This window comes from Jaculus jaculus, chromosome 7 (genome assembly GCF_020740685.1).
Source record: "Jaculus jaculus isolate mJacJac1 chromosome 7, mJacJac1.mat.Y.cur, whole genome shotgun sequence".
NCBI lineage: Eukaryota > Metazoa > Chordata > Mammalia > Rodentia > Dipodidae > Jaculus > Jaculus jaculus.
Window position 1 is genome coordinate 118,785,335 of NC_059108.1, and position 14,914 is coordinate 118,800,248.

General features: G+C 44.3%; 1 protein-coding gene across 6 annotated transcripts in view; it reads left to right on the forward strand.

Moving 5' to 3' along the window:
• Nucleotides 1-14,914, forward strand: part of Syne2 (spectrin repeat containing nuclear envelope protein 2) — a 392,771-nt gene that overhangs the window by 267,666 nt on the left and 110,191 nt on the right. For all 6 annotated transcript variants that reach the window (XM_045155524.1, XM_045155526.1, XM_045155527.1 and 3 more), the window contains exons 62-66: nucleotides 206-403; nucleotides 1,004-1,078; nucleotides 3,956-4,066; nucleotides 6,585-6,701; nucleotides 14,542-14,775. In XM_045155524.1, the coding sequence (XP_045011459.1) occupies nucleotides 206-403; nucleotides 1,004-1,078; nucleotides 3,956-4,066; nucleotides 6,585-6,701; nucleotides 14,542-14,775 (735 nt within the window). The remainder of the gene's footprint in view (nucleotides 1-205; nucleotides 404-1,003; nucleotides 1,079-3,955; nucleotides 4,067-6,584; nucleotides 6,702-14,541; nucleotides 14,776-14,914) is intronic.

The window sequence follows — 14,914 nt, forward strand, 5'->3', positions numbered from 1 at the left end:
ATTTAAAGGTTCACGAAGAGGTTAAGGGAACCCACAGCTTTTAAGCCCTATATAAATGCTTCGGGGTGGAGAGGCCCTGCCAGAGCCTGGCTCCTGCTTTTGCAAACCAGCCTGGGGCAGCCATCATCCCCCGTCCAGAAGAAAGCCGGCTTCTGGCAGCATCCAAAGGCTCCTCCGCCAAACAGTGCCAACGCTTTCTCCACAGGGAGGGGTCGAAGGTATGGAAAAGCAGATTGTGAACTTAAACCAGAAAAAAGAAGACTTGGTGGTGGGCTTGAAGGCTGCCGTCCTGAGCCTTCACCAGCACTTGAAGCAGTCACAGCCCGAAGTAGAAGGAAACGCGCCGTCAGCTGTCACATCCGAGCAGGGTGGGGCAGCCGACGGGGATGCTCCGGCCTGGAAGGTAGGTGCGGCTGCAGGTGAACGTGGGGCCGCCTTCCACGAGACTATTAAGTGGGCGATATTTTTCACCTGAACAATCTGTGGCATTTCTGTCTTTGACCTATAGTAAAGGAATTTTTTTTTTTTTAAAGTGGTAAAACTCCACTTGCGGTTGTTGACTACTGACTCCAAATCCTCAGGGCGTGGCTGTTTTGGATTCAACCCAGAATTCTTCCAGGGGAGTTACTTAAGGGCATGCTTATGAAATACCACAGGCAGGTGGGTGGGAACCGCCTTTGAAATAGTCTTCCCTCAGAGGAGTCACTCCACTGCAGACGCCGAAGTGGTCCAGCGCCTCCCTTAAGTCCACTCCGCACCCCTTATCAATGAGAGGTGCTTGAGGAGGGGCAGCGGAGCAACTCGGGTCAATGAAGCCTGGCTTAGGCAGAGTCGAGAGATTCAGCGGGAAGAGCTGAAAGGCAGCGGGCCGGGGCCTCTGTGTATGGGAGGGCGCCTTGGACGGCGAGTAAAAAATTAGCTAAGTGAAAATGCAGCCCGGCCGGGATCGTGGCGGCGCGGAAGCTCGGCGTGACTGCAGAGTGGCCCGTGCTGTGTCTTTCAGCTGAACAGAAGGGACTCCATGTCTTTCTTGCCGGCAGTCCAGGAGGAGGTGGAAGAAAGCTCCGTGAAGAGTGAGGTAAGGAAGATGATTTTTTTTTTTTTTTTCATTAAAGTTGGCTAGGACCAGATCTCTGGACAAAGATCAAAGAAAAGTTTTTAAGTATTTCATTTATTTATTTGCATGAAGAGAGAGAGAGAGAGAGAGAGAGAAAGAGGCACCAGGAGGCCAGGCATGGTGGCACACGCCTTTAATCCCAGCATTCGGGAGGCAGAGGTAAGAAGATCACCTTGGGTTCAAGGCCACCCTGACACTACATAGTGAATTCCAGGTCAGGCTGGGCTAAAGTGAGACCTTACCTTGAAGAAAGTAAAGACCAGGGCTTCTAGCCACTGTAGATGGACTCCAGGTACATGTGCTACGTTGTGCATCTGGCTTTGTATGGGTACTGGGGAATCAAACCTGGGGCCTTAGGCTTTGCAGGCAAGTGGCATAAGGGAGAAGATGAAGTCCTCTGTGGTACTCTGACTTTTGAAGATCCTGTGAGGTTCTGAGAGGATGCTGTTTGGTGTGGTTTTTAGAACATCATATTTTCCTCATTTGAGTCACTTTTTTGACCTAAGCAGTATTGTCAAGGACATGCATCGTGTTGGGCAATGAACGTGGCTAATTCTCACTGCTTTGTTGTAACTGGTTGAACAAGATGTTCACACTTAACCTTGTGGATGTCCATTTCCAGTTCATACTTTAAAGTCATAGTGCATCTATGCTAACAGGAAGAAAACAGTAGTAATTTGTAGTCTTTGTTGTTGTTGTTGTTTTTTTTTTTTTTTTTTTTGGTTTTTCGAGGTAGGGTCTCACTCTGGCTCAGGCTGACCTGGAATTCACTATGTAGTCTCAGGGTGGCCTTGAACTCACGGCGATCCTCCTACCTCTGCCTCCCTAGTGCTGGGATTAAAGGCGTGCGCCACCACGCCCGGCGTAATTTGTAGTCTTTATGAGTCAGATAACCTCAGACATTTTTTTTTCTCAATTTTTATTATTATCTTCCATGATTATAAAAAAAAAAAATCCCATGGTTATACCCTCCCTCTCCCCACTTTCCCCTTTGAAACTCCACTCTCCATCATATCCCCTCCCCCTCTCAATCAGTCTCTTTTTATTTTGTTGTCATGATCTTTTCCTCCTATTATGATGGTCTTGTGTAGGTAGTGTCAGGCACTGTGAGGTCATGGATATCCAGGCCATTTTGTGTCTGGAAGAGCACATTGTAAGGAGTCCTACCCTTCCTTTGGCTCTTACATTCTTTCTGCCTCCTCTTCTGCATTAGACCCTGAGCCTGACTCAAGACACTTTTTACTCTTGTCTTGAAGATTGCTTCCTGCTCCCTTGCCACCCAGTGCAGATCTGTAGTGTGTCACTAGGACACAGGAACTGGGCTCGCAAATTTGGTAGAGGCCAGTTCTCTGTGCGCACACTGTGATTACGCCCCTGTAGGGTGGAGAGACCTGTGCGAAAGGAGGAAGCACCAGAGGTCAAAACAGAGGACACACTCCCGTGGTGTCAGCTGCATTTATTTGCTTCTAAGCTGATCTGCTTATGTAATTTTTCTTTGATGACAACAAAAAAATACATGTTCATCAAATGTAGGTTTTTTTGACAAGAGAAGATTATATGTCGTTATGATACATCTACATTGTAGACTCTTGTCATCAATCATAGTCCCCATGTTAATGATCTGCCTTGAACTCGACCCTCCTGTCTAATTGAAATTTTGCATCCTTTGACCAATGTCTTTCCCACCCCTTTCTGTCCATACAGTCCCTGGTCTCTGTTTCTACGAGTGCAACTTTACTACACTCCACGTTTAAGGGATATGATGCCATGTTTTTCTTCCTGTGCCTGCTTATTTAGTTCACTTAATGTCATGTCCTCCTGGCTCCTCCATGTTGACGTAAATGACGGAACACCCTGCTAGTTTATGACAAAAGAGTATTCCATTGGATAACCACTCCACGATTTCTTTATCCATTCATCTGTTGATGGACACTTAAGTTGATTCTGTATTTTATGGGTTTTTTTAAATTTTAATTTTTTGGGTTTTTTTGAGGTAGAGTCTCGCTTTAGCTCAAGCTGACCTGGAATTCACTATGTAGTCTCAGGGTGGCCTCGAACTCATGATGATCCTCCTACCTCTGCCTTCCGAGGGCTGGGATTAAAGATGTGCACCACCATGCCCAGTTGATTTTGTATTTTGGATAACGTGAATAATGCTGTATTGGAGTACAGAAATCTCTTCAAGATACCACTTTCATTGCCTATGGGTATCTATCTAAGTAGACTTGCTGACACATTTGGTGATTCTATTGTAATTTTCTGAGGAAACTCCCTACTGTTTTCCATAATGGCTGTGCTGATATATAACCTCCAACAGAATTCAAGAGTTCCATTTACTCTATATAGTCTCCATCACTTAGTAATTTTCATCCTTGTATTAGACCATTGTGATCACTGTTAAGTGATGTTTCCTTGTGGATTGATCGATTGATTGATTTTTACAATGCTGGGAATGGAGCCCAGGGCCCACATGCTAAGCTGCACCCTCAGATCCTCACAGTGGTTTTAATCTATATTTCTCTGATTGGTGGTTTTGAGCAGTTTCTTTTTTCTTATGCCCATCGGATTTTTATTTTAAAGATATTATTTAAGACTATAAATACCAAAACAGATTAAATGGCTGGTTTAAGATCCCTTTTGTAAGACATGTACTTGGCTCCCTGTTTTTTAAGTATATTTTTTAGGCTTCAGGAAAAGCACCCACCTTGAAAACATGATATAGGAGTGGAAATAACAAGGTTGGTTGAGTGTTGTATGAAAGAGATGAGGAACATTCTGGTTAAGATGGCAGGAAATGACTGCCTTTTTTTTTTTTTTTTTTTTTAATCCCTGCCTTAGAATGGACAGAAGCAAACAGAGCCACCTTCGGAGTCTGGGTCTCTACTCTGGAAGCATGACAAGGACCTGGAGGAAGAGGGGCCGTCCTCCTCCTCTGCCACAATTGTTCAGGTAATACTGGGCATGTCTAAACCTGCTTCCCTGCTCCCCTTTTCCTTCATTCTATTTTCAATCAGCACCTCCAAGCCTTCTAAGTACCAATCTGTGGCCTATGTGAAAAATAAAAATAAGAGACACTTTGGGCTGGAGGGATGGCTTAGTGGTTAAGGCACTTGCCTGTGAAGCCAAAGGACCCAGGTTCCATTCACAGGGACCCACTTAAGCCAGATGCACAGGGTGGCACATGTGTCTGGAGTTCGTTTGTGGTGGCTGGAGGCCCGGGTATGCCCACTGGGGATCTTTCTCAGTCACTTTCCATCTCATTTATCGAGATTCTCTCTTGAACCCAGAGCTCATTAATTCCACTAACTTGGCATCTGGGTGGGTGCTGGGGTTCCACCCTCGGGTTCTCATGCTTACATGCCAAGTGCTTTACCCTCTCGGCCATTTCCCCAGGCCCTGCCATGGAATTTCAAAATTTTTCACCATTACCTCGGACACAAACACAAAGCCAGCTTCAGGAAGTGCCCACTCATTATTTGTGTTTCTGTCATGCACTCGGTGATTATTGAAGAGCGCTTTCCCTGAGGAGACCTCTAAATATGAAAATCTACACCGACAAAGCAGATGGCTCAGAGCATCGCCTGCCTCAAAGGAACGCCACGTTATCTTGCCAGAGCCTTTCATCTGCCTCTGAGGTCTTTCTGTGTCCTTTGTAGGATATAGAGCCCAGGACCTTAGACTTCCTATTCAAGCCCTTACCACTGTGCCACCAAGCTGCCACCCCAGCCTCCTCCCTTGCCAACCCCTACACTTTATTTATTTATTTACTTGGTTTTTGAGGTAGGGTCTCACTGTAGCTCAGGCTGACTTGTAATTCACTATGTAGTGTCAGGCTGGCCTCGAACACATGACGATCCTCCTACCACTGCCTCCCAAGTGCTGGGATTAAAGGTGTGCGCTACCACACCCGGCTTACACTTTAAAAATAATAATAATAATAATGTATAAGATAAATCAATGCAGTAAATCTTGCTCCTAATTATATTTAAATCTTCTCAAATATTTCAAAGTAGAAGGCAGTGACTTTTGCTTTAGAAAACCATCATAAGCTTCCCAAGGAACTGTGTTCCCCCATTGCTTCTAAAGGAATGTCTGCATCACCATCAAGAACGCCCCCCCCCAAAACACACACACACACACACACACACACACACATACACTTCCTGCCTCCTGTCCAAGGCTCGCCCTTTCCACCTCCCATGCCATCCCTATGTGAACCCTTTGATAACTGTTGTATCTCCATCTTCAGTCTGTGTCCTTTGGTGCCTTTCCTCTGTCTATTTCAGAGGTGCTCGGGTTGGCCCACCCAGCAACTCCCTTTTTTGGCCCCAGCCCTCTGCACAAATTGTTTATCCCAGAACCCACTTTTTCTTAAAGTGAGTCCAGATAAAATGTCTAGGTAGTTGTTCCGAAATTGAGTAAGTTCATCATTCCTCTCATTATTTGAAATGTGACCCTTATCACAGAGTGTCACTTAAATTCTTATAATAATTTGGTTACATCCTTAATTCCAAGGATTCCTTATATGCTCATCAACTAGAGTGTTTTAGAGAATTTAAGACTCGAATTAAGACAAACCTAAGGAAGCTTTATTCATTTACTTTTAAAATACATTTGGGGCTGGAGAGTTGGCTAAGTGGTTAAGGCACTTGCCTGCAAAGCCTAAGGACCCATGTTTGACTCTCCAGGTCCCATGTAAGCCAGACACAAGGTGATGCGAATGCACAAGGTTGCACATGCGCACTAGGTGGTGCACTCATCTGGAGTTCAATTACAGTGGCTGGAGGCCCTAGCATGCCAGGTCTCTCTCTTTCTATTTCATTCTCACTTCCACCCACTTTCTCACATTTAAAAAAAAAATAGGGGCTGGAGAGATGGCTTAGCGGTTAAGCGCTTGCCTGTGAAGCCTAAGGACCCCGGTTCGAGGCTCGGTTCCCCAGGTCCCACGTTAGCCAGATGCACAAGGGGGTGCACGCGTCTGGAGTTCGTTTGCAGAGGCTGGAAGCCCTGGCGCGCCCATTCTCTCTCTCTCCCTCTATCTGTCTTTCTCTCTGTGTCTGTCGCTCTCAAATAAATAAATAATTAATTTAAAAAAATAGGCCAGTCTGGTGGGCTTGCCTCAAAAAAAAATATTTTGTATCATTTGCAATGACAGAGAGAAAGAAAGAAAAGTATGCTGTAGGGCCTCTCACCACTACAACCAAACAGCAGATGCATGCGCCATGTTGTGTATCTGGTTTTATGTGGTTACTGGGGAATTAAACCCAGGCCATCAGGCCTCGCAGGCAAGGCCCTTAACCACTGAACTGTCTATCTAGGCGTTTTCATTTCTATTTTTCAAGTACGGACTTCTCTCAAAATGCACCTGAGTTCTCCTGCAGCAGGTGACTTGTCAGTGAGCCAGCAGGGGAGAGGGGCTGGTGACAGGGCAGAGCCTGTCCTGCATCTCTGGTCCTCTTCTCCACAGGAGGCAGATGGGAGAATCAGCACCTGTGACAGGTCCATGGCACACATCCTGACCCCAGACTCGGGAAACACTGAGCCAGGCCCAGCACTGTCCCCGAGCCTCAGTCAGAGAGAAGAGGTAAGTCCCCGTGTTCCGACGGCGGCAAGCTGGCTGCTCACGTTCTGGACTCGCGCCCGCGCTGACCGCTCGCTGTTTTCCGTTGCACGTCAAGCCAAGCGCTCCTTGGGAAGGCCATTGCCCTGGTCCGTGCTGTTGGCTGTGATCATGAACATTTGCTGCTCATTCACCATTTATGACTGTGAAGTCGTCATTGCATAATGACTTTGTGTTTAATCTGACATGTAACATGTGGGGCCAGTGGAAGTGGAGAAGAATGGATATTGAGTATTGGTCTACTATATAAAATGCATTTATATTAATTAGTGTTTAAACATCAGATTGTACAGTGCAAGTCAATATCTACCATAAGCTTACAAAAGCGAGTAAAAACTACACATAGCAAATTAGAGTAGCCAAGCCTGGTATGGTGGCTTATGCCTATAATGCCAGAACTCAGCAGGCGGAGGTAGGAGGATTGCCATGAGTTTTGGAGGCCTGCCTGGGCTACTGAGTGAATTCTAAGTTAGTCTGGGCTAGAGTGAGACCCTGCTGGGAGGAGAGAGAGAGTGTGAGAACTGCCCCAGAATATTCCAGTTTGCCTTCCTAAAGTGAAGTCTGCCACCGTAGTTCTCAGGGAGGCCTCTGGGGGCTGTTTTCCTTCCTACCCAGGGCCATTCCCAGTTAATCATTGGCTCACCACCAGAAAGGGGAAGAAGGGCCTACAGAGATGGGCCACCATCTCATTGACTGTGTGTGTATCAGCTTTAGCCAACCTCTTGTTTTTGAGGTCAAGGTCATTGAGCCAGTGAGAACTACATGTGTGCGGCAAGGCATTGCCCTTCAGGCAGGTTCTTGTTTTTTGAGAAGTAGGGGAAATATGCATAGGTTTGTAGAACTGAGTAAAATATTAAGGGAAACGTTTAAAGAGCCATGATTATGCCATGAAAATTACTGACAGCTACAAAATTAATTTGTACTTCAAGTACAGTCTTGTTTAGATTAGAGGTTCTTGAACTTTTTTCCACTTATGACTCCTGTTTGCCTAAGAAGTTTTTAATGAGACTCCAGGTATATATAGTATAAAATAGGCATACAAATCAAACATTCACTGATACTAAGACAAAAAAGAAAAAAAATTAAAGAATTCTTTGGGGGCCAAGGAAATGGGTCAGTGCTTGTTGTGCCTTCCCTCACTCCCACATAATTGAAAAGCCAGGTGTGGCCATGAATACCTGTACCCCCAGCCCTGAAGAGGGCAGAGACAGGAGGATTACTGGAGCTCACTGGTCAGCCAGTCTAACCAAAGAAAAAGAAAACAAACATGGCAAGCTCCAGGTTCTATGAGAGACTCTGTCTCACAGAAATAAGGCAGAAGAACAGTAGAAGAAGACACCCAATGTCCTCTGGCCTCCTCACCCATGTGCATGCATCACCACACACATGCACACATGCCACATAATGCACATGCTACTCCCCAGACACACTCACGTACACGCACAAAATAAACACAAAGACAAGTCCAGGCATGGTGGCTCACACCTTTAATCCCAGCACTTGGAAGGCAGAGGTAAGAGGATCGCCATGTGTTCAAGGCCACCCTGAGACTGCATAGTGAATTCTAGGTCAGCTTGGGTTAGAGTGAGACCCTACCTTAAAAAAAAAAAAATCTTTTATATAAATCTGATTTTCCATTTATTAAAGACTAAAGAAACGTTGCACACTGATGAGATGGCTATGCTTGCTCATAGTCACATGAAGAATGAAATCTCAGGTAAATATTTAATACTGCCACACATAAAGCCTTTCAATGTTTTCCAGAGTTGATACTTTGATTTCCTAATAGTTAATGCTGAGAATGCCATATTATATAAATACATAGTGTGAAATGGCAGAAATATGTTTTGGAACATTTCAGAAATAATTCCAAGCCAAAATTCATTTAATGATTTTGTAAAAATGATTTTATTTATGTCTAAGACACAGAGAAAGAGCTGCCTCAGATAGGAGAGAGAGAGAGAGAGTGTGTGTTTGGTGGTGTTTGGACATGCCACGGCCCCCTGCCACTATAAATGAACTCCAGACACATGCGCCACTTTGTACATCTATCTGGCTTTATGTGGGTACTGAGGAACTGAACTCGGATCATCAGGCTTTGCAAGCAAGTGCCTTTAACCCCTGAGCCTTCTCTCCAGGCCCTTTTTGTTTGTAATTTTATTCTTATTTATTCATTTGAAAGAAGAGAGAAAGAGACAGAAGACAGAATGGATGTATCAGTGTCTCTAGCTGCTGCAAATGAACTACAGACCAATGCATCACCTTGAGTATCGATCTGGCTTATGTGGGTCCTGGAGAGTCAAACCTGGGTCCTTTGGCTTTGCAGGCAAACACCTTAACTGCTAAGCCACCTCTCCGGCCCCTGGGTGGGTGGGTAGGTTGGTTGGTTGGTTTCTTTCTTTCTTTCTTTAATGAAACTCAGCAACTCAAACATCAGTTTTTTGTTTTTTTTTTTTTGTTTGTTTGTTTTTGAGGTAGGGTCTCACTCTAGCTCAGGCTGACCTGAAATTCACAATTCAGATGTAGTCTCAGGGTGGCCTTGAAGTCACGGTGATCCTCCTACCTCTGCCTGCCAAGTGCTGGGATTAAAGGCATGTGCCACCACACCCAGCTCCTGAAACAGCAGTTTTTAAAATCAAATATTCTAGCACAATAGCACAATACAATCCAGAGTGTACTAACTTGATATATGCTAAGGAATGACTTTTTTTTTTTTTTTTAAATTTATTTATTTGAGAGCGACAGACACAGAGAGAAAGACAGATAGAGGGAGAGAGAGAGAATGGGCACGCCAGGGCTTCCAGCCTCTGCAAACGAACTCCAGACGCGTGCGCCCCCTTGTGCATCTGGCTAACGTGGGACCTGGGGAACCGAGCCTCGAACCGGGGTCCTTAGGCTTCACAGGCAAGCGCTTAACCGCTAAGCCATCTCTCCAGCCCCCATTATGTTTTTCTTTCTTCCTTTTTTTCCTTTCTTTCTTTCTTTTGGTTTTTGACTTTTGAGGTAGGGTCTCACTCTAGTTCAGGTTGCAGACTGACCTGGAATTCACTAGTTAGTCTCTGGCTGCCCTCGAACTCACAACAATCCTACCTCTGCCTCCTGAGTGCTGAGTTTAAAGGTAGGCATGCACTACCACACCCAGATTAATCCATTATGTTTCTATAAAAGCAGAAAACTGCAAATAAAAACAATAGTGTCAAATTTGAGCAGAAATTTTTAAAATATTTTATTTATTTGACAGAGAAAGAGAGAGAGAATGGATAGGCACACCTTTAACCCCTGAGTCTTCTCTCTAGACCCCCCCTTTTTTGTAATTTTATTCTTATTTATTCATTTGAAAGAAGAGAGCAAAAGAGGCAGATAGAAGAGAGAATGGTTGTATCAGGGTCTCTAGCTGCTGCAAACGAACTATAGACCAATGCATCACCTTGTGCATCTGGCTTACATGGGTCCTGAGGAATCGAACCTGGGTCCTTTGGCTTTGCAGGCAGACACCTTAACTGCTAAGCCATCCCTCCAGCCTATGCACAGAGATGTTTTATTCAGTGTTCTGCGCTCTCTGGTGTCCGTGATGGCGTGTGGCATGCATAATGTAGTGTGCCCACACTGTGCGTTCAAAAGCAAGGGCTCAGTGAGCTCACACAAAGCACTGCCAGAAATAACTCAAATTCATTATGTGTTTGATTTTGAATTAATTTTAATTTGCTGCCATTCAGAAACCTTTTACTGGTGCCAAACTTTTCACAATACCTACATTCGGTTGTATGAGTTCATAATGGGGTCACAACTCACAGGTTACATCACTGATATGTTTTGGGATTTTTTTGTTTGTTTTGTTTTGTTTTGAGGTAGGGTCTCGCTCTAACCCAGGCTGACCTGGAATTCAGTATGTAATCTCAGGGTGGCCTCAAACTCACAACCATCCTCCTACCTCTGCCTCCAGAGTGCTGGGATTAAAGGTGTGTGCCACCACACCCAGCCAGTCATATGTTGAAATAGGAATCTAGCTTGGATACTTGAGGGCTTGTGAAATCATGGGAAGAATGAGTCTACATATTGCAAGGAATAATGAAATGAATTGTGTTCTACTTGCTAGGTGTGTTACCATGGTCAATTAATTTTTTTTTTAAAATTTGAGAGAGAGGCAGTTAGAGAGAGAGAAAGAGAATGGTGTGGCCTCCAGCCATTGCAAATGGACTCCAGATGCATGCCCCACCTTGTGCTTCTGGTTTATGTGGGTCCTGGAGAATCAAACCTGGGTTCTTTGGCTTTGCAGGCAAACACCTTAACTGCTAAGCCATCTCTCCAGCTCCCCATTGTCAGTTGACATGGCTTCTCAAAGCTCGCCTGGTCATTTGAATACTGGGACTGATTGTGGTGTGAAATAATGAGGTGGTCTTGGCTTAATACAATGCCTGCCTTGTTATTAATATTAATAATATAGGTATCATTAGTTTCATTGTTAAATAGATGATATTCTTTTTTAATTTTATTTATTTGAGAGAGCAAAAGAGAAAAAGGCAGAGAGAGAAAGAAAGAGAATGGGCACTCCAGGGCCTTTAGCCACTGCAAATGAACTCCAGACTCATGCGCCACCCTGTGCATCTGGCTTATGTGGATCCTGGAAATCAAATCAAGGTCCTTTTGGCTTTGCAGGCAAATGCCTTAACTGTTAAGCCAACTCTTCAGTCCACGATATTTTTTAAATATTTTTTAAAATTTATTTGAGAAAGAGAGAGAATGAATGGGCATGCCAGGGCCTCTAGCCTCTGCCAACAAACTCCAGATGTATGTGCCACCTTGGGCATCTGGCTTACTTGAGTCCTGGATGGTCAAACCTGGGTCTTTTGGCTTTGCAGGAAAGCACCTTAAACACTAAGCCATCTCTCCAGCCCAAGATGATACTCTTATTTCATAAGTACTTGTAGCAACATTTATAGCTCCTCTCCCTAATATATGTTTTGTAAAGCATTCAGGAATGATTTCTGACTTCAGACTTTGGAGGTATCCTATAAAGAAGGTATTTTACAGGGATGCTATTGTGGAACATTACTGGGGCTCAAATTTGAGCATCACAGAGCTGTGTGACCTGGAGCAAAGTGGCCTTTGCCTGGGCCTGCACTACCTTGAAGCTTCTTGGTGGGGTGGTGGCCTGTGAACTGTTGACTGCCCAGGGGCTCAAGTGTCACTGACTGTAAAAAGAGGAGGAGGAGCAGCCTTCCCTGAGCTTCAAGGCCACTTTCAGCTGGTTTAAGGTTGCAAATAATTGTTTTTTTTTTTTTCCATCCCCTTTCTGATTCTTTCCAGTTTAAATAACTAGCAAATAAAGCCCAGATTAGTCACCATCTTGCTTATTTCCTCATTAGTCAGTGAGAAAGCAAAGAAACTTAATGCGTTCACTGAAAAATGTTTGTTTTGGTTTTTCGAGGTAGGGTCTCACTCTAACCGAGGCTAACCTCGAATTCACTATGTAGTCTCAGTGTGACCTTGAACTCACAGAGATCCTCCTACCTCTGCCTCCCAAGTGCTGGGAGGTGTGCGCCATCACACCTGGCTTCACTGAAAAATGTACATGCATATCAGAGGTGCTCCGATATGATATGATATGATAAATCAGTTATCATAGGTCATCAGTTACTCTTTTTTTAAAAAAAGTTATTTTTGTTTATTTTTATTTATTTATTTGAGAGCGACAGACAGAGGGAAAGAGGCAGATATATATAGAGAGAGAGAATGGGCTCTCCAGGGCCTCCAGCCACTGCAAATGAACTCCAGATGCGTTGCACCCCCTTGTGCATCTGGCTACCGTGAGTCCTGGGGAATTGAGCTTTGAACCAGGGTCCTTAGGCTTCACAGGCAAGCGCTTAACTGCTAAGCCATCTCTCCAGCCCCATCAGTTATTCTTAACAGATTCTGTCAGGTAGCAAAAAAGAGGACTCCAAGTTGTTACCACTAAGATGTAGTAACATCTGAAAACTAGACAATAACTATTCATATGACTAGAAATTATTGCGTGTTAGTAATATGACACAACTCTTACTATTTGTAAAATATCGAGATTAATAAAGATCATGAAAGCAAGTGAATCAAGTATAGACCTGACTCTCCATGAAGCCCAGAGGAAACAGCAAGGAAGGAAGACTTCCTTAAGATACTTCCTAAAGAAAGTTACAAAAGTAGATTACCGAGGAGGACGGGAAAACATTGTAGTGGTGGAGAGCTGGAGACCAAACTTAAGGTGTCTTCCATGCCAAACAAGCATGTGAGCGCTGAACCTCACCCTCAGTCCTAGAAGCAGGAATTTCCCAGGAAAGATCAAATGTGCATAAAGTTCACAGTAGGTAGGGAGAAAATACAACCCAGAGATCCTTCCACCAACCCAGCCCTTTCACACCCCTCCTGTTTCGTTGCCACCTACCAATTTTGTTCACTCTGTTGCACTGGAAATTGAATTTGAACGGAAGTTCACAAACACTGGGAAATGTACGTTTGTGTTGACAGGATGTACATTTGTGAGCAACTCCTGCTACAAGTTTGTTATTTGTCCCAAATTGTGTGCTTTATTGCATGCAAAAAAATGTTCAAAAAGCCTAGCAAAGAAAATATTATAACATAGTAGGATCATAACCAATACAATACAATACTTATTGAGAACAATACTTTTGTGGATCGAAACACAAATCTTTATTCCTAGAGGAATTTCTCTAAAAGGTTCGATTTACTCTATCAGTATTCAGGAGAAGGATAGGTAATACCGTGTAAAGCAAATCTATCTTTGTATCAAACCATCTTTTATCTCTAAGTTTAAATGATCTAGTATATAATTATCGAAATATATTTGATATTTGGGAGAAGTTTTGCTGTTGCATTGGTAAGAAGCTGAGTTATTTCAATACATTAAAAACCATTTCACACTTGTTTAAAGTATGCTTTTTATCATTTAGTAGACCTTCACTCAATAATAGTTGAATATCTAAAAGGTGAAAGGTATTTTAGGGATAATCTCTTAGGAATGGGAGAAAAACTCCCAGATTATTCCACTGAAGTTCTCTTTATTTTATTCAAACTATTTTTTTTAACTAGGAAGGATTTTATTTTATTGATTGTTTTTTTTTTTTTTTTTTTTTTTTTTTTTTTTTGAGGTAGGGTCTTACTCTATGTCAGGCTGATCTGAAATCTCAGGGTGGCCTCAAACTCACAGCAATCCTCTTACTACTGACTCCCGAGTGCTGGGATTAAAGGCTTCTGCCACCATGCCCAGCTCTAAAACAGATTTTAGATGAGTAAAGAAAAGCTAAAAGATTTTATACTCTGGCAATTTGGGAAGATGTAAACAGGTGGGGTGGATATCATTGTATCCCTGATGGTAAGTAAAGATTGTTTTTGTTTTTGGTTTTTGTCTGTTTGAATAGAGCATACAGCGTTGTAAGCATTGCTTAATCGAGTGTCATGCAACTTTAAGCACTGGCCAGTTCCCTGAAATGTTCGGGACGGACACACACACACACACACACACACACACACACCCTCACCTGTCTCCTGGGGCTCGCCATTTGTCTCCTCCGTGCCCAGGAATACTGTACCTGTGTACATGCACGCTGGCTGCCTGGAAACCTGGGCCACCGGGTCACGTGATTGTTGCTATGAGTGTGGAGGTACCTTTTTCTTTTCTGTCTTCCTTCCGCCCTTGTTGGGCTTCTTTCAACGGGGGCAAGTTCTGCAGGCTTGGGTCTTTGCATACCCGAGGGTGAGATCTGTGGGCTCCTGGAATTTTACGGCTGGATCGTCTCTGTTTTTATCTTAGGGTGTCACACCTCCCATCAAGGCCGCAGTTCTGGACTGTCCACACGAGGAGCGTGGAGCTGTCCAGGCCCCGGGGGAGACCACCGGGCCCCAGCCTGCCGAAGTTCTCCATGTCTGTAAGACCCAAGTGGCCGAGCTGGAGCAGTGGCTGCAACAAGCCAACGTGGCCTTTGAGCCGGAAACGTTAAACGCGGACATGCAGCAAGTGGTGGAACAGGAGCTGGCCGGGTGCCAGGTAAGACCAACGGGCAGAGTGCTCAGGTTGCCTCTTCGCCAATGGCTTGCCAACGCTGGGTGAGTGCCTCTTAAAGCAACAGTGTGCCTCTTCCTGTGGCTCTGACTCTCACGTTTCCCTTGGCCTCCTCTTGACTCCA